Consider the following 20,736-nt stretch of genomic DNA (forward strand, 5'->3'; position numbering starts at 1 on the left):
ATCTATCTTCTTTTCTCTTCTTTTTATTATTCCCAGCTGTTGTTGTTCTGTTTTANTTTGGACAATAAGAAAATCGGCCAGCTCTGTTCCAGTGGAAACCTGCGCCTGGTACGTGATTTATTTCGTTTGAATCATAACATTGTTGCTGCTGAGAATGCACTGACCGACAATTTGTGGAATATGACATGTTGGAAAGCAAGGGCCCTGTTCAGCTTTCCTCCTTTGTTTATTTTGCTTGACGCCCAGGTTACACCGTGCATTGAGTAATTCTCACCGCAATGTCAGTTACCAGGCAGCCATCACTGTAACATAGCTTCACCATGCTATACCGTTGCTGAACAGCTGACGCGCGGTCCCTCCTGATGCCCGATTTTTACTCCCACCACAACACCAAAAATGAAGCTTTTGAACCACGACAAAAGTATTTTATATAGAAATAAGCAGTATATTAAATATTAAAGTATTAAATGAAGCTACGTACACTTTTTTTTCGATCTAGAAATCGCTGTGGGGGACGGATTCGACGACCTCGGCGATTTACTGTTGGGGGTGCCTTACCAATAACTTCAGTATCTGGAGGAGCTATATCTTTTATAATTTTTTGGCTTTGGTGTTTCTGAGTTGTTTTATTGCCCTTTTAGGCCGTTCTGAGACTATTTTAAAGCTGCTTCTCTGCCTCCTTAGCTATACGGGCTTCCTCTTTCTGTTGCCTTTTCTCCTCAGCCAGGCGGAGGCGTTGCTCTTTATTAAATGCCTGGATTCGCCGGCGTTCTTCAAATTGACATTTCTTCTCCACATTCTCATGTATCCGGCGTAGTTTCTGCTCTTCTTTAAGTGCTTTAGCAGCCTGTATAGCCTCATTTTTCTGTTAGTAAAGCTCTTGCGCTCGCTGGATCTTCTTTGGTGAATAGAAGACCGCGTAGCCATCCTCTGGTACCTACAGTTTAAACATAATATGTTTAGCACGTTGCTGCTTCTTCTTCCCGATTTCTAGGGCGTTTTCAAGGCCGTCGCAGCGTAGTTTAAGGATTCTATTCTGTGTAGCGAGGTGGTGCATCGTAGAACTCAATTTCTTGGTGTTTTGGTCATAAATATCAGTGACAACACGCTTTAAAAGCTTCTCGATCCTCCGTCAGTCCTTCGCACCTAGCGTTGAGCGAAAGGATTCACCGGATGAAGGTCTTTCCGCGTCTTTACCAATAAAATTTCGTAGAACAACCTGCATCCCACGGCTGTATCCCAACAGACCTCCATGCAGATTCGATATTTTTAGGTGATACAGCCTTATTCCAAGCCGGCAAGAAGAAGTCCCGTTTAGTAATAAAGCTCAGACCTATGCTGGAGTGCAGAATTCCTTCCAATTCATTGCTGTACGCCAGAGATAAAGGACTAAAGATAGAAACGTCAAGTGGCTGCAGAGAATGCATTGAATGAGGTGGTAAGTCAATAAGAAGATCTTATTATCTTTGCAATACTGTATAAACCTCTGATCGACGTGGGATCCATAGCCGTCAAGGGTTAGGAGACGCCATCATCGCTGCGCCTTATCCTTAGTTTCCTGGGTCAAAGACATCGCGAAGCCATGCAATTCCTATATCATTATTCGCCCAACCGCTTGCTGAAGAGGTAAGGAAACACTATTACTGTGTAGTATCAAGATTCTGGAGCCATATATTCTGTAAATTTGACGCATGCGATTCGTATATAAGAGCTGGGGCAGTTGCAGGTCTTCAACGCAAGGGCGAGCGCCAAGGGAAGGCCGAGCGAGTGGGAAGAAAGGGAAGGGGACTCGCTACCAAGGGTAGTATTACAGCTTTCTGTTCCTTCGACTTCTCCTAATTGTTAAATTCACGTCAGATGGATGATACCATTCATGTTCTCGGGCTAGGTAGCGTGGGAATTCTCGTCGCACATGCCCTGGCTGGAATCCCCAGTCGTCCACGCCTGAATCTCCTGCTTCATAGGCCGAGGAATTGTCATTCCAGGGTACTCGCAGTCACCAGAGAGGGAGCTACAGAGTATCAGGATAATATCACCACCGAGGAGTATCGAGACAGTTGCTGGTACCATGGAACTTCTCGAGATCCCTCCATTGAACCCGTTGGACATGCAGTGTCCCAAAATCTTTCTTCCAATGAAACCCCTATCTCTTTTCTCATCGTCGCGGTTAAAGCGCACCACACAGTTCGTTCACTGCAACTCGTCAAGCATCGTCTCTCCAGTTGTTCCGCCATTTTGTTTTTGCAGAATGGCTTAGGGATTCTGGATGACCTTGACACTGAGTTATTTCCAGATTCTGCAGAACGGCCTTATTACATGACGGGCATTGTAACCCATGGTGCCCGCAGGAAAGACTACCTTTCCATAATTCATACCGCTAAAGGCAGTATCGACTTAGGTCCCTCTCCCAGGATTGCCAGGACTTCCAGTACCGAAATCTCCTTTCAACTTCCTTCTAATGCTGAGAGATTGGCCGGCATCATGAATCAAACCAGCGTTCTCAACGTGTCTTTGCAGCATCCACGAGTGTTACTTCGGCGGCAGCTTATGAAGCTTGCAATGAACTCCATCTATAATCCTTTGACCTCTTTGTTGGACTGTTCCATCGAGACTCTAATCAAATCGGAGAATACTGGAGTCCAAATAATCTCCGATGCCCTTGTTTGCGAATTTTCAAAAATTATTCGTGCTTTGCCACTCGCCGGTCTGCTGAACAAAGAAGAATTGGGAAGACACTTCTCGCCTGTCAGTCTAAAGACGACAGTTTATCAGATGGCTTTACGAGCCGGCGACCACACTACATCTATGTTACAGGATATACGCAATCAAGCAGAAACGGAGATCATGTACCTCGACGGATATTTCACGAGGTGGGCATTTGCTCTGGAAATCAGATGCCCTGTCAACGACAAATTAGGATTGATGGTGCTGGACAGAGAGATTTTGGTTACTGGAAATTGTCAGCCCATTAATGTACTGCTCGATGAACTAGCGAGATCTGTCACAACCTCAGGTGAAAGCGCGCGGCGAGCAGAAGCCGATAGTGAAGCTGAAACCTGGGATGATGTAACAGACATCGTGACCAGCTCTCCATTAACACCTCGAGCACATAGTAGGCTTTTGAGCTAAATAACGCGTACAAAGTAATTAACAGAATGCTTTGGACCAATTGCCAGTAACCGACCCCTCCGGTAACCTGCGGGATCGGTTATGTATAGGATTTTTCTCTACGCTCAAAGATGGCGATTGTCAAATTAATGAACGAGCGTCTGACTTCTTCGATAATTCCATCTACTAGTTCTTGATGTAATCGTACTCTTTCTGGGTGAGGGCAGTTTCACCTAACAGAACTGTTACTCGGGGTCAACGTTTTCCAAGCTGGAAGCTGGTGTGAAATGAGGCCCAACAAAGTAGACAAAGGTGGCCTGGTATACGGATATATTTTACGCCAGGCCAGACTGGTTTCTCATTGACTTGGGAACCATCCCAAATATACTAATTTGTTTTCAGAAGGTATTTGACAAACGCCTCTTAACTATTATGCTGTGTTGAAGCCTTCCCCACAGTGAACTCTAAAATATAGTTCCAATCTCTCTTATGGCTCTCCAATGCCTCCAAGTCAGGGCCCTTCCTACCGCCTGACACCAAAATACCAGACGAAGCTCAGTCTATAAAAGGGTAATGAATTGTCTACCGCTGTACCCATAGTTCTAGCTCAATTTGTTATAGTTTGATGAAAGTTTTGCATGGATTTGAATTCGGTGTTTCCACTTGCTGTTGTCCCAGAGGACATTTGGCTCGGTCTGCGAAGGCTCTGTGCGCGCAAAAAGGTATTAGACACCTATTACAAGGTAAGTGCGTGATATAATGAATGCTGAAATTGCTCTTTAATTGTGTGAGCTTGACATGCTTTTAAACGCGAACAAAACAACCTAAAGCCTCTGGTGTAATACCATGGCTTGAAATAGCAGTGACCATAGGCGCCTGATCTTCTTACTCACGATCCTGCAGGATGCATCGCAAGCGCTTCTTCTCTTTTCTCTTTTCCTTTTTCTTCATTCTTTTTTCCCCCCTCCCTAAATATAACTGTAGTCTCGTAGAAACTGACAAAACCATGCCATTTGACAAGAAAATTGATGACAAAATAACTCGCAATTTCGATCCATGTATGCATTGAACGTTGTTATTGGAGCATTATCATTAGAATTTCTCATTGGAACATCATCATTAGGACATCACGACCGTTACATTATAATTGGAACATTGTCATTAGAATGTAACTAACCCCGTGTCCATGCGGCACTGGTTGGACTGTTAAGGTTACTGCTGCTGGAAAAGCTGCAAGTATTCTTACTGCTGTTAGATAAGTTACAAATAGTCATCTTGCATATACTGCAGCTTAAGGGACAAGAGCAAGGGCTAGACTAACTACAAGCTACGATGATTACATGCTGTGATTTATGCTTGTCCTTAGACAGAGACAGCAGCTGTGGCGAAGGCAGAGTCATTAGTAAGTTTAAGTGGAAAGTGAATTCAGGGATAGCAATGTTGGGATGGTAGCAGTACCAATACCCTGTTGAGAGAGGAGATAGGGGTTGGTCTGTAGAGACAGAGGGATAACTAGAGAAAGAAAGAGATAAGATTACTTTTACTTCTATCCTTACTTAGAGACTATATAAGCTTTTAAGAGTGTCTGGATAGCCAGATCCATGGTATGCAAGCTGTGTTGGTGGTTCATATAAGTATACAGATTAGCCTGGGAGATGATCTGTCTGGGCAGATAAAAAGGATATAAAGACATAAAGGAATATAGGTAGTACCTTCATTTACACATTAGCACAGGACATACATATGCCCGTCTATTGATGTAGATGCTGTGATGGCGAGCCGGACTTGAAGACTAATAGGCTTTATATTAGGATATCCACCACCCTCTACAACAAAATAGAATAGAATAATTAACAGGCCTTATATCAGACAAAGCATAGTAATATCCTTTAAGATAATAAATAGAGGGTTTTTCGCCTGTATATATTTATCATTAATCCACGGTTTACTAAGTTAAGTCTCCGCGTCACTTAGCAAGACCCAAAAACTTGCTGGTGTAAAAGTCGCGAGGATGTATATGTACACTATCACTACTAAGGTTAGGTTTGCTGCGGTTTTTATTCCTATAAGCCATTATATATTCTACGCCATGCTCTAGACCTGGATCGCTGCAGGCTCTCCCACGTCCCGTAAATACTCCTATAGTAACCGCAAATAAGCTCTGCTATATGTTCGGCACTAAGTTTTAGACCGGAACCTGCGGAAAGCTCTCTTTTTTGTTTGTACTAATTTCTGTACCGGAACCTGCGGAAGACATTACCATGTGTTATTATATGTTATATGTTATTATATGTTCCGCACCAAGTTCTAGACCGGAACCCGCGGCGTATAGCGAATACTAGCTAATTGTAAACGGGCTATGTATCCTCGAATTCCAGATCAATTGGCTTGTTCATGTATGGATTTTCAAATGCGGTAATTGATCACACGCTCGCGTCATGCGCTTTTGAAAACAATAGTAGGCAAATAGGGTTTCAGCATGAATCCTTGTTCCAAGAATGACGACTCCAAAGATCACCCATGCTATGAGACAGGAAAGTCTAGAATGTCTAGCATGCCGTACATTACATATTTATATGGTGTCGAATCGCACAGAATTCGACTCAGGTAAATGTACATTACATTATTAGTATCCGTTTCCCAACAACTGCGAGGAACAACTCTAGGATCTGCTTATTCACAGGAAAACTATGGCTTCGCCTCGCATATCTGCCACAGACTCTCAACTAGTACGGGGTTTACTCCTGACTTGTCGATGTGTTCAGTGGCCAAGCGCGGTGATTGTTCTTGGGATCACATCATATTTTACCCACATCGGACCGCGTGGACTACTTAGTACATATCTCCAAATTATTGTAAGTAGTAATGTTATTGCAGGGGTGATATAGCTAACATAACTTTTAGTCTGTTATATCCGTGGCGGCTTTTATTCCCGCGTTTATATCGCCTTTTGTCTCCACTCGCTTTATGAAAGAAGCTGTTCTTCTTATCGATCTAATCTTCTCTCATCTGTACGAAGAACTTTGATGGAGATAATTAACCAAATCTGACTGTTCTAGGTGGATTACTGGTTTTATCTTTACCGCTATCGACTATAACGAACGTGCCTGTTTTCCTGCTAACCCCGCTGGCGTTGGATGCCCAACAAAATTTGCTGAGGAGGCTTTCGTTTTTCTTACTTTGTTTGTATTTCGTCGCCTCCTGGTAATAGGGATGACTGACATTTCGCCGTAGTATTTTTACATTTTTTGCACTTTTCTTTGAGGCAATTGCGCTTTGGCTCGTTCACAGAGAGAAATATGCTCAACCAGCCAGGCATGAGAAGCACGCCCATTTAGCCTCTCAAAGCAGCCACAATGGCACGTCAACGACGCATGATAATCCCGAGGAGGCGACAGCGACTCCTGCGCAGGCAGTCTGAGTTCGAATCATATTTCACAATTTCAAATAGGGGTGATAGGGCTCAACAGGCATACAGCCTTGACTCTGGGCCTAGTATAACCATGGAGCTGCAGTACTCCACCCCTCCCGACATTTACTGCAACTGCTGCGTGTAATCCAAGCTAAGCTATAGCCACCGACCTCATTCTTCTTCTTCTCTCTCTTTTTTTTTTTTTTTTTTTCCTCTTCTTTTTTTTCGAATTTAGGTCCAAAATTAATCTTCCCCTTCTTCGTCAGCGGGTTATTGTCCGTTGTTTTACCTAATTTTATTAACGGAGGTGGTCAGAAATCCATGTACAAGTCTGTTGGAGCAGTTGGTTCCGGTGCGCCCAAAGTTGTAATGGTAACGTGCTACAAAATAGCAATGCTATATGAGGTGTCGTGGTTTAAGAGAGAGTGAAGCAGACACTTGGATATATGTTAGCAATCAGAGTAAACCTACTGCTAAATCTCAACGCTCGTCTTTGATACTTTTTTTGATTTTTGAATAAGTAGAGCCTCATTTACGGTCCTTCAATAGCCGGCAAGCGTACCATGTGCTCGAACAATGCGTAAACTTGGCCCCTATGGGATCGGACCAGATCTTGAAATCTGCGAAGTTATTCTTTTAAAATGTGCAACCGGGAGTTCTAGTTAGGCCTGGGGGCAAAGCCTACTCATGACGAGCGTACAAGAGGGCCAAACTTAATGAGAGCAATTCTGGAAGAGCGCGAATCCTGACCCTTTTCTTAAGACTGGAGCAACCGAAATGTTGCTCTGTACACGTGGGCATTGCTGTTCGCCTTAAGCATGCAAACTGAAACGATTAGTATAATAGGGCCCTTTGCTGTCGATCTTACACCATGAGCGGCCTCGGTCTTTACAACGCGTAATTTGATACAATTTTTGAAATGTGGGAAGTTATTGCTGTTCACGGAATACATGCAAACGTAAATTTGAATAATAAAATAATAAAATACGACGCCCGCTCTTAACCGTGCTTCTTCCAAGCTAACATCTTCCAGATTTTGTGCAAAAGACCAGTCCTCGGAGACGCTCTGTGGTTTAGACGCGATTTTCGGAGCCGAGACTGCATCATCGAATACTCTCTAGGCGACCATGGTGTAACTCCTAACTGACGGCGACATAAAGGGCAACAGTTAGATCCCCGACTCATCCAGTCACTGATGCAAGGTGAGTGGAAGTAATGACCGCACGCCAGCTGACGGTACAATGTGTCCGGTCCGACATTCTCCAGGCAGAACAGGCACGTCTCCGCTTGGTTTTCTGGACACCGTCAATCACGATTGAAGACAGATAGGGACATAGTAAGAGTAAATAGTATGCACACCGTATGCTGATGTATGGTCATGGTGGAAGCTAGCAATGAATTTCTCCATCATTATGCGTCACCGTCACGAAAAGCACTTGGAGTGCCAATATTTTGCTAGGTGATATGGCTTTCTTGCTTCGGTCGAACATAACCTTGTAAGTTCCATCGGGAGCGGGAGCTCTCTTTAATCTAATGTTCCTCCGGATTCATTCAAGGGTCAGGATGACGAAAGTACAGTGGCCAGTTATGGCTTCAGAGGGCTTGCGAATCTCCGGCAAGACGTTGATAATGCAGCTTGAACGTCATAGTGATACTGTGGAATAGTTCGCTATGTTAAGAAGCTTAATTTTACGGAGCGATTCTTGAGCCTCTCCTTTCACTGAACATTAGTGCTCTTTAGACAGTCACTTGCCTACGTCATAGTAATTCATGGGTGGTCTGCGCACCCTGTATTATATACCAAATATGCCGTAGTTGCCCGGGTATATATTGAGTCGTACTTATCAAGCTACGCCACGAATCGGCAGAGGCGAGAAAGTGCATGACCTCATATTAGCTCTAGAAGTGTCATTTATCCGAATGAAGGTATATCGAAAACACGGAGGGGGTGGCAACTCGCTTGGGAATCACGTTCACTATAATCAACTATTAAATAGTCAACGCAATTCCCGCGCGGGCCGTCCACCACCTCAAAATTACCTAACGCATGGAAAAGTGATAGACGTCAATCGAGCCAAAAATTAATGGATTTAGAATATGGTGGAATTCGCAGCCAATGTTAAGCAGTGGAGGCTTTTGATATCCTTTGGCCTTGCTTCAGGAATAATTAAGTGGGCAACCATATTGCGTTAAACAACATGCCAACAGCCACAGGGTATCTCAAGCACAGGAGGGAATCTTAGTAGCTTGGATAGTATTTATGAATACATTGGCACGCCTCGTAGACCGCGGCAGGCACGGGAAATGGCAGAGATAACTATCTGAATTAATAACCCATCTATATCAACCCTTTTTGGCAAGAATTGGCCTAGTGGCTTTATTAAACGATATTCCTGCTAGTGTCTTTACTATCTGAAATATATTCTTCCTCAGACTCAGCCCCCTAGAATAGAGGGCTGTCTACTAGTTTATACTTGTAATTTTATTATAAAACCCTTATTAGTATTACTTGTGTTAGGGATTTAAGGGTCCTTGGCCTTAGGGCTTGTTGTGAATAGTGTGAAAGGGTGAAATATACCTAATAATATCTGCAGATTCGCCCACTCGGACGAACAAGGGGACACCAGCCAGTTGGCTGTTTTTGTGGATATGGTCGCGTGGAAACATTGGCGGTGTTGTATAGCGTCGACGCTCGTCAAAATAAGGTTGCCATTGTGGGGGCAGCCCACCCTGGACCGGCCGCCAAGCATCTGGTACATTGACTGATCACTCACTGACAGGCACAACAATGGAACTCTGCCTCGGTTGGACGCCCACTCCGCGCCCTGTTTCAGTGTTTTGAGGGGGACTCATGGAGAACAGAAATCTCCAGTGGAACAAAAGTGTTAAAGTCCTCTTGGTATTGATTTCCAGTGTCAATACCGTGAAGGTGTGGCCTGCTTCCATCTCAGTGGACGAGGCGCCTGTGTATTTCAAACACGGTTTCTTATTGCAACGGACTCGATAAACGCATCGGGCTGGATTTAAACTCCCTCTCCCAACTTTCCGCATTCTGGTTCTGGTTTAGCATCGTTTTAGTGTACTTTTCTCCCACAATGATCTTTTCATGTCGATATATATGTTTTAAGTGCTGCCTCGCTTTAGTCCACTTACCAGCCGTGACTTGCACCTTACTTTCCTTTTTCCCCCTTGTGTTCTCCGCCTGACTGCACTATAACGCCTCCGCTTCCCCTGCAACCGTCATCGCATGGGCGTTGCTCAGTTTCGGTCTCGCCTTCAATGAATCGCCAGCGCATTTTGTGTTTGTCCTGTGCCCACGCACCTGCCAACAAGCAATCATGTTGAGTCCGTGCTATTCAATCCTGTGTTTGCTGTGCAGCCGCTTATCCAGAATCTCAGAGCTACAATAAGTGGCGCGGATGTTGTGGGCTTTGTAGTCCTGCTTGAGAGAAGGGATGGAGAGCCAGTTGGGTGAATGCCTTCAATTATGAACGCGTGGGATACTGTCGGATTGCCCGACCTTCGGGCCGGGTCCACGGTGGTCCGCTACACCACCAAAACTACGAAACAGAAAGCCAGCCAGGGCCCATGACAGGGACTGGGCTCGCTAGGGAGTACGATGCTGAACAGCCACGGAATCAAATGCTGAAGATGAGAATTAGAAGGCCCTGACAAAGCCAACGGCAACCGAATCCGCCGGGGGCGACGATGACGAGGAAGGCCCCTTAGTATGAATGGAGTAGAGCGGACAAGTCGATGTTGTTGAAGTAGGAAGAATAGAGAGCCAGTTGCGTGAGCAGCTTCAATCATTACTGTTATCATTTGTATGGGATTGCTACTGTATTTACAATAGCATTAATGGCCCCGAGTACGCTTCGATCGACGAGGCACCTGCATAACCAGGCCACAATGCGAGCTCTAACGGGTATAAGAACGTGAACTGAATGGGATTGAATTGAATTCAATACAGGCAAAATATCAACTAGTTTAACTAACGCTATGTCAACCAGATGAATGTCAAAGCTCCGGATTGATGACCAAGTATCACAGTGTTTTCTCTGACCAGCGCAGCTGTCTCCCGATACTGTGGTGGAAGCCAAATCAAGTGATTGCCCGTTTCTGCATACCCATTTCTCATGCACGATCTGTTTCGGTGGGTTTGATATTGTCCAAGGTAGTTGGGATTTCCAAACTTTGACCGGGATAGATAGGCACGGTGCAGGCCAACCAGATCGGCTGCCTGCCGCCGCATGGTGTGAAGTTACCGCCTGGGCAAGAAGTCTCGCTAATGATTAATGGACCCGATTGTGCTGCAAGAAAAGCAAAATGAGCCATCAGGCAGCGCAGAAAAGCGGGGCAACGGACACAGCCCAACACAGCCTCAACTCCGCCCGACATTATAAACCATGCTGAGGGGCCCCACAAAGGTCCTTGGGCTCGCCTTTGATCTTTCTTGACTGAAACGGCAGATATGAGTTTCGGCTTTAGTATCGGGGATTTCCTCGGCATCATCAAGGATATTCATCATATTCGAAGAGTTTTTAATGGTGCGCCTGCTCAGTTCAAATTCCTCAACGATGAGTCAGGCATCTCCTCTTGAATTCCGAGCGCGATTTACATTGTCATACTGACCTGGAGGCTCATAGAGTGAGAAGACTCTCTATTCTCATACAGGACGTCGAGACGTATATACCAAGCGCAGCACAGAAAGACAAACTGGAACAGATAGCAAACGACTGCAAGAATCTAACCCAAGATATCTGGAAGGCTATTGGCAAATACAGAGAGATAGGCCAGAATCCTAGCATCAACCATGTTTGGAAACGCCTCAAACTGGACCCAGAAGATGTTCGAGAACTTCGAGATCGGGTTTGCAGCGTCATTGATGCCCTCACTGCTATCAATGTGCGCATCACCCAAGATCAAGTTCAAGAGCTTGTCAACTACAAGAATGAGGAACAACATCAGAAATATCTCGACTGGCTGTCATCAGAAAGCTTCGCAGCAGATCGGGGCAAACCAATCTACCAGTCAGGGACTGGGAGATGGTTCATTGAGTCACCTGGATTTCAGGCTTGGATCCAGTATCCGGGGCAAACGTTATTCTGCCCTGGGATACCTGGAGCAGGAAAAACTAATATGGCATCAATCGTTGTAGATGAGCTAAATCATCGTCATGGAAACGATCCTAGTGTTGGCATTGCCTACATTTTCTGCAGCTTTCGCTATTGTGATGACCCTCGCCAGTCCCCAGATAATGTATTAGCAAGCATGATTCGACAGCTGATTCAGAGACTTCCGCGACTTCCATCGACTGTTCAGCTGTTGTGTGAAAAATACAGAAGCAATGGCTCTCGGCCTTCATTCAATGACCTTTCCAAAGTCTTCAGAGATGTTGTACAAATGACTTTAAAACAAGCTTTTATTGTCATTGATGCACTTGATGAATGCAAGCCTGTCACAATATCTCGCATTCTTAGCCAAATATTTGAGACGCAGGCGTCTAGGAACTTGAACTTGTTGTCAACCTCAAGGTCTGTCCCTGCGATAGAGACGAGATTCCAAGGGAGACCTTTTCAAGAGATACGTGCGACAAAAGAAGACGTCATGAGATATCTTAAGGCTCGTTTGGAGAATTGCGAGGAGGATTGCGCCTTGATCCGAAGACCGACTCTGCAAGAGAAGGCTGTACTTGTTATCTCAGACTCTGTTAAGGGAATGTAAGATTTCGACGCCTCATATTCAGTATTACTATTCTATCTCATTTTCTAACAATTATATAGGTTTCTATTGGCGCAGCTCTACTTAGATTCGTTGATTTCGGCTCCTAGAGCCAAAGAGATAAATGACGGATTGGAGAGATTGATCAATAGATCAAGTCAGACTGATGAGGGGAACATTGCTGTTGACGATGCGTACCGAGACGTTGTGGAACGCATCAACAACCAAGACCCACATCGCCAAAGATTGGCCAAAGACACGTTGTCATGGGTTATCTGCGCCAAACGACCCCTCACTACGTTGGAGCTACGTACCGCTCTTACGATTGAACCGGGAGAATCGGATCTAAATGAAGAAGATCTTTATGATCTTGAAGACATAATTTCCTCGTGCGCAGGACTAATCACTGTTGGGTCCGACGGTACAAAGGAAGTGGTTCAACTGGCCCATTATACGATGCAAGAATACTTCACACGACATCAGGCTGCATTCTTCCCAGACGCAGATAAAACTATCACGGCAAGCTGCCTTACTTACCTTTCATACGATATCTTCCGCCAAGGAATGTGTTCGAACGACATCAAATTTGAAGCCCGACTTAGTCAATACCCGCTATACTCTTACGCTGCCAAAAATTGGGGCCACCATGCTCGAGTGCATGCAACAATCGATGATCTCTTACTGCGGTTTTTAGGGAATACCTGCGTGCTAGATGCGAGCGTCCAAGCGCTATTTTCCTTGAAAGGATATTATGGCTTCGAAAGCTATTGTTTGAGAGTTCCTTTGGGATTTACGGCATTCCACCTGACTGCATGGTTCGGAAAGTATTGCAGTTCCTTATCAGCCAGTGTGATGGGTCGTGTGCCAGGGACTCTATGAACCGGGATCCACTCACATGGGCCGCTTCGAATGGTCATCTGTCAGTTGTAAAGATGCTTCTCGATCATGGGGTTGAGCCGCTTCAGCATGACGAAGATGGCCAGACACCAATTTCTCTAGCCGCATTGAACGGTTACACCGAGGTCGTGAGGCTCTTCTTGGACTACAATATCGACCCAAACCTTAGAGGCATTGGGAATAAAATTCCTCTGACAGAGGCATCGTACCGAGGACACCATGAGACCGTCGAACTTCTTCTCAATAGAGGTGCACACCCAGACCCTAAGGACAATTACGGGAGGACCCCTTTCCTATGGGCGTGTTATAATGGCTCGATTGAGATAGTTCGAACTTTACTGGATCACTCCGTTGTTAAAACAGGAGCTTCTGGCGCATTCAACAATTACTGCATTGATTTTGGCCGGAGAGATGATCAAGGAAACACTGCTGTTTCGTATGCTCTAGATCACGGCGACCACGATATCATTCATCTCCTGCGCGAGAAAGGCATTCTTCCAGAGCAAGAATCTCACATTGATGAATTATTCTGCAACTGGAGTTCTGATGCTAGGGGAGACGACGTCACCGCTACGATGCCACATATTGGACCCGCAATTGGCTGGCCATTCATCGACGCACAGGGAGCGTCGAACAATGAGCGCAAACCTCATCGGCCGAGCTTCAAATGCCCACTCTGTACTCGAGGACCATTCCGTAACGCTGCCTCCTTGCTAAGACATACTCAGACCACACATTGCTCGGATACGAGATGGAAGTGTCGGCATTGTGGGAGATCCTTCAATAGACGGGACAAACTTTATCACCATGTTCGGGCAAGTCATGGGGGAATTCAAGAAGACATGCCAGACTCCAAACAAGAATTGGATCCTCCATCAAGGTGTCTGGTTTGCCAAATTCCTCTGAGTTCTTGGGCGGCATTTAAGAGCTGCATTGTGAAGCATAGTAAGGAAATTTCGTCTACGGACTGGCTGGAATGAAGAACACCGGTTGTCACGGCCCAGGCGCTGACCTAGACACGAGACCTAGCCTGTGGAATCTTTTACCCCCCACAGTAACTAGGCGGCCATGGTAACTGAGATTAAGGCCCAGGCAGCTGAGGATAATCAGGACTCCAGGAGGGTGCTAACTAGGTAATCCATGTTGGGGAGCTGTGGGATACTAATATATAGCTATAGTAGACCTGGTAGACACAGTATCCAGCTAAGTTATACCTGCAGGACTTGTTAGATATAGTAGCTATACTGGGGGCGGGCAAGATAGATAACTCACCTGCCAGGCTACCCGGGTACCTCCTTTTTTTTGTATAGGATTACTACTGTATTTATAAAGCATTGATGGCTTCGAGTTCGCTTCGATCGACGAAGCACCTGCATAGCCAGACCACACTGTCGAGCTTTAACAGGCCAATGGACTGGAATCGAATTGCGTACCACCTACCCACAACAGCCGTGCATGCGAGATAGCGAGTGGAGAAGCGGCAGCGCTTGGGCAAGGCCACATGGCGGCCATTAAGAAGAGCTGCAAACCACCCGCTTAGGTTGAATCGACAAGGAGCAACATCCAGTGGCGTTGAGGCCTCTTGATCAGTCTTGAAACAAGGAACAGCATTTTGTTTCTGTTGGGGGGTACATACTGATGGCTCATTGTGTATAGCCAGACCAACCACACCTGGGGCAGGAATCCTGCAGGATTAATGCACAAAGGAGGCCCTATGCCGATTTTAAACTTGACCGCATATCCTTCGATGATGCCCTTTGAGCGCCAACGCATCCAGCTGGTTGGGATTAACCCAGAGCAAGACATTCCCGTATCGCGGAATCTGACCCGGAAGGGAAGGCCTGAGCGTCCAACAGGGGGGGCTGTTTGTCCATTTTACGGTTCCTCATCCGAGACAGCGCGGGGAAGCAGGAGTTCTCCAACCCCATACCTGGGGATATCGGGGAAAGCTGTCGGAATCTGCTCCGAATACACAAGACGTCGGAATACATTGGCCAATTATCGACGTTGTTGCTACTGTCCTCCACTGCTGTACCCCCTCAGCTCCCAACCGAGGGGATGGCGTCGGTCTGTATAAAAATGGACAAGGGACCCAGGCTTGCTGTGGTCCTACCAAACCCAAACCTCCAAATCCAGACCAAAGATTCTTAATATGAGATTAACTGCCATCCTTGTCTGTATCCCTGTGTTGGTCGGCACTGGACTTGCCAGCGGCCAGCCACATGTACCGTATAAAATCGACACGCACCATCATTTTCTGCCTCAGGTATACAGAGCTGGTTCGTTCCCTGGCATTTCGATCGAGAAGACCTATTGCTGAGCAAGCGTAGCGTTGGAAGAAGCTGGTGGTGATCCGTCCGGCTGGCCAACCCCTGACTGGAGCCCTGAGGCATCTCTGCAGAGCATGGCAAGCAATGGAATCCGGAAGGCCATCCTATCACTGACAGCGCCCGGCGCATCCATAGCTCCTGATACAAAGTCAGCACGGATTCTGGCCAGGCAAGTCAATGAGTATGCGGCCAGTCTCCGCCAACAGCACCCGGACTCATTTGGTTTCTTTGCAACTCTCCCTTCGCTTACGGATATACCTGGCGCCCTAGCTGAAATCTAATACGCGCTGGATGTCCTGAAAGCCGACGGTGTCACTTTATTTACGAGTTACGGGGACGGAAATAGTTACCTAGGCCACAGTCTCTTCACTCCCATCTGGGAAGAACTCGACGCGCGAAAGGCAGTGGTCTTCGTGCATCCCACTCACCCTGTGAATACCACTTGGACAAACCCAATCCTTCCACAGCCAGCGATTGACTATCCCCACGAGACAACCCGCACGGCAGTTGATCTGATCATTGCCAACGTGACGCAGAATTTCCCTAATTGCCGAAAGATTCTCTCGCATGCAGGAGGGTCGCTCCCATACCTGATTTCCCGGATTGCAACGACATCGCGAGCAACAGAGTCTACAAAGCTGATATATGGCAAAACGACTGGAGATATCATGGATGATTTCAGGTCTTTCTACTATGATCTCGCCCTCTCCAGCTCTCCGGCTGTCTTGAATATGGTGCTAGACCTGGTTCCCCATAATCACGTTACATATGGTGTGTGGCTCTGTCAGCATGTACTTGGGTAGCCGTGATGCTAATATAATGATTTCAGGCTCCGACTTTCCATATGCCGACTCGGACAAGATTGCCGGGTTTAGGGAAGACCTTGATGCGTTCCATATGACACACAAACTTCGGGAAATGATCTATTATGCAAATGCGGAGGATATTCTCCAGTAGAAACGAAAGGGACACGAGCCGTAATTCCTTGCACCGAAGGTGTCAGACTCCAACAGACCTAGTACCTTTAGGAGAGACATGGGATTGCTGTTGATTTGGATTGGTTAAGTTATTATGGGATCGTAGTCCAAGTTGTACGCTAAACGACTGGACAGAGATTGGAAAATGACAAATTATGAGTTCATGAAATGGCTCCAGTCGTTACAGCTTTCGTTTGTATGGGCTGTTTTTGTGTCTAAACAGCGCTGATGGCTTCGCATTCTCGCGTCGATCGACGAGGCGCCTGCACGGCGGGATCACTGTAGGGCTTAAGGACAATTGAATTAAATTGAAGTAATCTGGGCTGACGGAGAGCGAATACCTCCTTAGCCAACCTGACCCTGTGACATCACCTCGGCGGTGCAGTTTTTCCGGCTTTGGTGTGCAAGGATTAATTATTGGGACAGTTTTCTGTGGCTTGCAACAACTATCTAGGCTCTTAAAGAGTGGCTCAGCCCCGTTGAGAGGTATTAATTACCCTCCTCGGCTATCAGCACCATGCCTCCCCATATCTACACAGAGGGATTGCCGGAACAACGAATCCCAGTTCCAGAATGGGGGCACCTACCATTGGACATCTACCTTCTCGTTCGTACTCACGACGCGCAAATCAAGTGAATGAATACTAATACAATACTTTCCAGGAGCAATGGGACACGCCCTATGCAGACGCTCCAAACGAACTCCCTGACCAGCGACACAAACGCCTCGTCCGCCAGTGGCTGAATCTCGGAGCAACTGGGAGAGAAGTTGGTCCTAGATTCCGCTATTGTCACATAAATACAGCTCTCTAATTTGAAACCTTAGCCCTACTTCAACCGTACCAGAAGGGAGCTGGCAACCTACGCGCCCGCTCAACCCACACAGGCCGAAATCGAGACAATTCTCCGCCCACTGCGCCCGGACTCTCTTCGCCGGTATGCAGACTATACAGGCGACGAGGGCATGTGGGTCCGCATCTGCTATGATGTAGAAAATGAACAAGTCCGCGCAGCGTTCTGGGATAAATATGTAGAACATGCCCAAGTTATCAGTGCCGACTCGCTAGTCTTTGATGACAAAGAACTATTTGAGAATGCAGATATAGCGCGTGTTCTTGAGCTCTTTCCAGAGCGGGTGACGAATTCGTCGACACCAGAGCAGCTCGCATTTGCGGAGAGGGAGCTGCGGAAGTCCTTTGATGAATGGCTTGACTCTGATGAGAAACAGCGCGTACTTGAGGAGGAGCAGCAAATGATCTCACAGGGCAGGGGAGAGGAAGTTGCTAGGGGATACTGGTCCTACCAGGCTGATTGTGTGGTAGCTCATCTCTTCATTGAGGACGCCGAGGCGCAAACTGCTGCGGGTGGAGGAGGGGTGCTACATGCCTTCCTGGACGATTGTGGGAACCTGGTGAGGAAGGAAAGGGTGACATGGGACCAGGTTGATAATTTTGATGGGGCTTGGTTTGAGGGACATTGGAAGGAAGGTTGGGCTTCTGATCCTGATGGTGGAGAGCTGGGAGCGGCGTATCTGCCGGGGGGTGTGCGAGGACCCCCCTATAATTTGTAGCGAATCCGGTGACGATTGCAGCACTCTCAAGACGGAGCACTACGTCTGTGTCGGGACTTAAATACTAACCATGTCCTTCATCTGGAGAAATCACCTGCAGAAATCCCGCTGGAGAAGTCATGGAGTCTGCTGGAAGAACAAACATTTACCAGTGGACTTGTTTTGGATCAAACGAGTAGGAATCATGAAGGACAGACCCTCCAACTTCACTCTAGCGTGCTTAATAAATTAAGTTAACTAGTTAAATAGTTATTTAGTCAACGGTGAGTCTGATGATTAAACATCCGTGGCCTTCCAGTCGGAACCAGACGGGCACTTCATGTTGTTCTGCAACCTCTGCAAAACACCATGACGGACCAATCTGAATGGTATCTTCCTGAATGGGGACAGCTTCCGGCTGAGCAATACTTGATCGTAAGACCCTACACCCCTTGGCTCCGATTTCAGCGCTAAATCGCTCTCCAGAGATCCTGGGACCCAGTGTCCCCTGAGAGCGCGGAGGAGCAACGGTCGCGCCTGATCCAACAGTTTCTTCAACTCGACGAGATTGATCCAGAATGGGACCCGACCACTTCAGGCACCTTTCCAGAAAGAAGACCTTCACACATTCCAACACCAGAAGAAATCGCAACTGTCCTACGACCATGGCGTTCAGATGATTTGCGAATGAGGGCCTGGGAAATCTGGCGAAACAAAAATTCCAACCCAGTTCTTGTCCGGACATATTATGATCCTCAAGATGACCAGCGGGCCGAGACATGGGAGACCATGTCTGAAGAATATGAGCCTTGTGCATATTGGTCTTTTCTTAATGACAAAGAGCTCTTCAATTTCGGGTACGACTGGCACCTCCTTTTTAATATCTTCCCCGAGCTTTGGTGGTTTCTTCAAAAATTACTCACGTCGGCCTACCGCGGGGGACCTCACGTCTCATTTTCAGGACTTCAAACAAGTTCTGCCTGCAGTCAAGCGAAGAAACCGGCTGGCTTGGAAACAAGACCCTAGTATATTGATTAGCGACAACTTCAATGCGGTTCTTATGCTGCATATTGTTTCGTGTGCCTATCTGCTCGTTGCAGATAAAGTCGCCTTTGAGACTGATCAATTCCTCTTGGTTTATCTGGATTCGAGATTAAATACTGTGATGCAGGGCCGCATTGATATTAACGGGGTTAGATTAAGCCAAGCCCTGGTTGACTGGGAGATGGCCGAGCTCCCAGCAGAAGTGTTTGGGGAGGGGACTCTCGGAGAGAAATATCTATACAGTGGTGAGATTGGGAGAGAGTTGTATCAGTGGACAAGAGAAGATTTGGAGGATAATCCCCCGTCGGAGGAAACGTAGCATCTCATGCTTGATCTTGAAGAATTTCGCTTTTCCTGGCCTTTCCTAGTCAGACCTATTGCGTGTTTCGAAAATAGACCTGAATTTAAGCCAATCATAATTAATTTATTCTACAACCCCTCTAGCCCTAAGGCCCTCTCTAATCCCTCCTCACTAACCGATCAGGAACGCCGATTCATTACCCACTGGCCAGTACAGGAGGAGGAGAATACCCGGTGCTGAAATGCATGCGGCTACGGTGTTGGATGTAAGATATGGGGGGGATGGGATTTGTCCGATGTCTTTGAGACTTCAATAACTAGTTTTACTCCTTGAGTGATTACTTGGTACGTAGAGGTAGGTCCATTATTCTATGAGAGACATATAAAAGCCCATCAATCACTCCAATCAAGTCAGCCAGTGTCGAGATCGTGAAGTCCGGCTCCAGTCCTGCGCACTCCTCCTTGTTTCCATCCCCAAATGAGCACCAGCAGACCCTGGCCCCAATGTTCCTCGCGAACTTGATGTCAGAGATGGTGTCACCCACCATAATAACATCCCCTTTAGCCGCCAGAAGATCCTTGCCAGTCTTCGCGCGAAACCGCGGCGCAAGGAGCTCCATATAGGAGGCCGGATGCGGCTTCCTATTCTCGCCGTAGAGCGGATCACCGATGATGTACTCGTCCGGGATGATACCATCCAAGCCGTGCTGTTTCATCGTTGCCCTGATCATCTCGACGCCCTTGTTGCTCACGATGGCCATTGGGATTTCACGGGACGCGATGGCCAGCAGGACCTCCTTCGCACACGGGAAAGCCTTCTGGAGAGGGAGCCCACGCTGTCTGTATATCTCGCGGAAGACCCTTATGCAGTACTCAATGTTGAGCGCCTCGCGGTGTTGAGCTGGCCAGAGGGTGTCGAACGTGACGCGGGCTGCAGCGCCGGAGGATATCAGGCGCTCGAGCTCCTGCTCCGTGGTGGAGGGGTCAAAGTTTGGGAGGAGTTCCTCCAAGGCGTATGCTCAGGTTTCTTTGATGGCGTCCATGGTGTGCATGAGAGTGCCGTCGAAGTCGAAGATGATCAGTTTAGGTGGGATTGATCTTTTCTTGTGTTTGCGTGTTATGGAGGGGAGAACGGCTGCGACGAGCTTAGCCAGGTGTCCGCCGAGTGCGGCAATGGACGAGAAAAGGCGTGTGGTGACGGACATGATGATGTATGCGATACTTGTTCGATAGGATGGCTTGCTGAGGACTGGAGCTGGGGTTTTGCTGTGAATGCTGCAGGACGGGCTTTTGATGAACGTCAGGATACTTCTGGCCGCTTGGCACCTCTTATACAAGTCCAAAAAGCCACTTGGGCTGGATGAATGGAGGCACAATAAAGTGTTCGTGCCCCGGTTG

At 47.0% G+C, this 20,736-nt stretch overlaps 9 protein-coding genes across 9 annotated transcripts; 7 read left to right on the forward strand and 2 right to left on the reverse strand.

The window, feature by feature from the left end:
* Nucleotides 1–499: 499 nt before the first annotated feature.
* ASPSYDRAFT_1162713 (uncharacterized protein) lies at nt 500–1,664 on the reverse strand. The gene is made up of 2 exons (XM_040840112.1): nt 1,198–1,664; nt 500–1,064 (listed from the first exon to the last, which is right to left on the reverse strand). Exons 1-2 carry the CDS (start codon nt 1,425–1,427, stop codon nt 938–940), a joined length of 357 nt encoding a protein of 118 aa, XP_040697454.1. The 5' UTR covers nt 1,428–1,664; the 3' UTR covers nt 500–937.
* Nucleotides 1,665–1,857: 193 nt separating this feature from the next.
* ASPSYDRAFT_1162722 (ketopantoate reductase family protein) lies at nt 1,858–3,394 on the forward strand (the record flags this gene model as incomplete). The annotated part of the gene is made up of 2 exons (XM_040840113.1): nt 1,858–2,959; nt 3,336–3,394. The coding sequence occupies 2 exons, from the start codon at nt 1,858–1,860 to the stop codon at nt 3,392–3,394; spliced, it is 1,161 nt and encodes a 386-aa protein (XP_040697455.1).
* A 2,404-nt stretch (nt 3,395–5,798) lies between these two features.
* Nucleotides 5,799–6,732, forward strand: ASPSYDRAFT_1162723 (uncharacterized protein; the record flags this gene model as incomplete). Its single annotated transcript, XM_040840114.1, has 4 exons — nt 5,799–5,963; nt 6,013–6,119; nt 6,168–6,290; nt 6,343–6,732. The coding sequence occupies 4 exons, from the start codon at nt 5,799–5,801 to the stop codon at nt 6,527–6,529; spliced, it is 582 nt and encodes a 193-aa protein (XP_040697456.1). The 3' UTR covers nt 6,530–6,732.
* Nucleotides 6,733–10,489: 3,757 nt separating this feature from the next.
* On the reverse strand, nt 10,490–10,806 carry ASPSYDRAFT_50425 (uncharacterized protein; the record flags this gene model as incomplete). The annotated part of the gene is made up of 1 exon (XM_040848072.1): nt 10,490–10,806. A coding segment is annotated over exon 1 (250 nt), but the record flags the coding sequence as incomplete, so codon positions are not given.
* A 111-nt stretch (nt 10,807–10,917) lies between these two features.
* Nucleotides 10,918–13,389, forward strand: ASPSYDRAFT_499430 (uncharacterized protein). Its single transcript, XM_040847973.1, has 3 exons — nt 10,918–11,101; nt 11,167–12,240; nt 12,304–13,389. Exons 1-3 carry the CDS (start codon nt 10,992–10,994, stop codon nt 13,118–13,120), a joined length of 2,001 nt encoding a protein of 666 aa, XP_040697458.1. The 5' UTR covers nt 10,918–10,991; the 3' UTR covers nt 13,121–13,389.
* Nucleotides 13,390–15,217: 1,828 nt separating this feature from the next.
* ASPSYDRAFT_61670 (amidohydrolase family protein) lies at nt 15,218–16,425 on the forward strand (the record flags this gene model as incomplete). The annotated part of the gene is made up of 5 exons (XM_040850022.1): nt 15,218–15,244; nt 15,357–15,417; nt 15,469–15,690; nt 15,772–16,239; nt 16,298–16,425. 5 exons carry the CDS (start codon nt 15,218–15,220, stop codon nt 16,423–16,425), a joined length of 906 nt encoding a protein of 301 aa, XP_040697459.1.
* A 537-nt stretch (nt 16,426–16,962) lies between these two features.
* ASPSYDRAFT_94161 (uncharacterized protein) lies at nt 16,963–18,015 on the forward strand (the record flags this gene model as incomplete). The annotated part of the gene is made up of 3 exons (XM_040852942.1): nt 16,963–17,052; nt 17,109–17,213; nt 17,272–18,015. The coding sequence occupies 3 exons, from the start codon at nt 16,963–16,965 to the stop codon at nt 18,013–18,015; spliced, it is 939 nt and encodes a 312-aa protein (XP_040697460.1).
* Nucleotides 18,016–18,363: 348 nt separating this feature from the next.
* Nucleotides 18,364–19,357, forward strand: ASPSYDRAFT_35903 (uncharacterized protein; the record flags this gene model as incomplete). Its single annotated transcript, XM_040845376.1, has 3 exons — nt 18,364–18,429; nt 18,481–18,851; nt 18,889–19,357. 3 exons carry the CDS (start codon nt 18,364–18,366, stop codon nt 19,355–19,357), a joined length of 906 nt encoding a protein of 301 aa, XP_040697461.1.
* Nucleotides 19,358–19,970: 613 nt separating this feature from the next.
* ASPSYDRAFT_1162773 (uncharacterized protein) lies at nt 19,971–20,724 on the forward strand (the record flags this gene model as incomplete). Its single annotated transcript, XM_040840115.1, has 1 exon — nt 19,971–20,724. The coding sequence occupies one exon, from the start codon at nt 19,971–19,973 to the stop codon at nt 20,433–20,435; it is 465 nt and encodes a 154-aa protein (XP_040697462.1). The 3' UTR covers nt 20,436–20,724.
* Between the last annotated feature and the right edge of the window lie 12 nt (nt 20,725–20,736).

This window comes from Aspergillus sydowii (genome assembly GCF_001890705.1).
Source record: "Aspergillus sydowii CBS 593.65 unplaced genomic scaffold ASPSYscaffold_15, whole genome shotgun sequence".
NCBI classification, from domain to species: Eukaryota; Fungi; Ascomycota; class Eurotiomycetes; order Eurotiales; family Aspergillaceae; genus Aspergillus; species Aspergillus sydowii.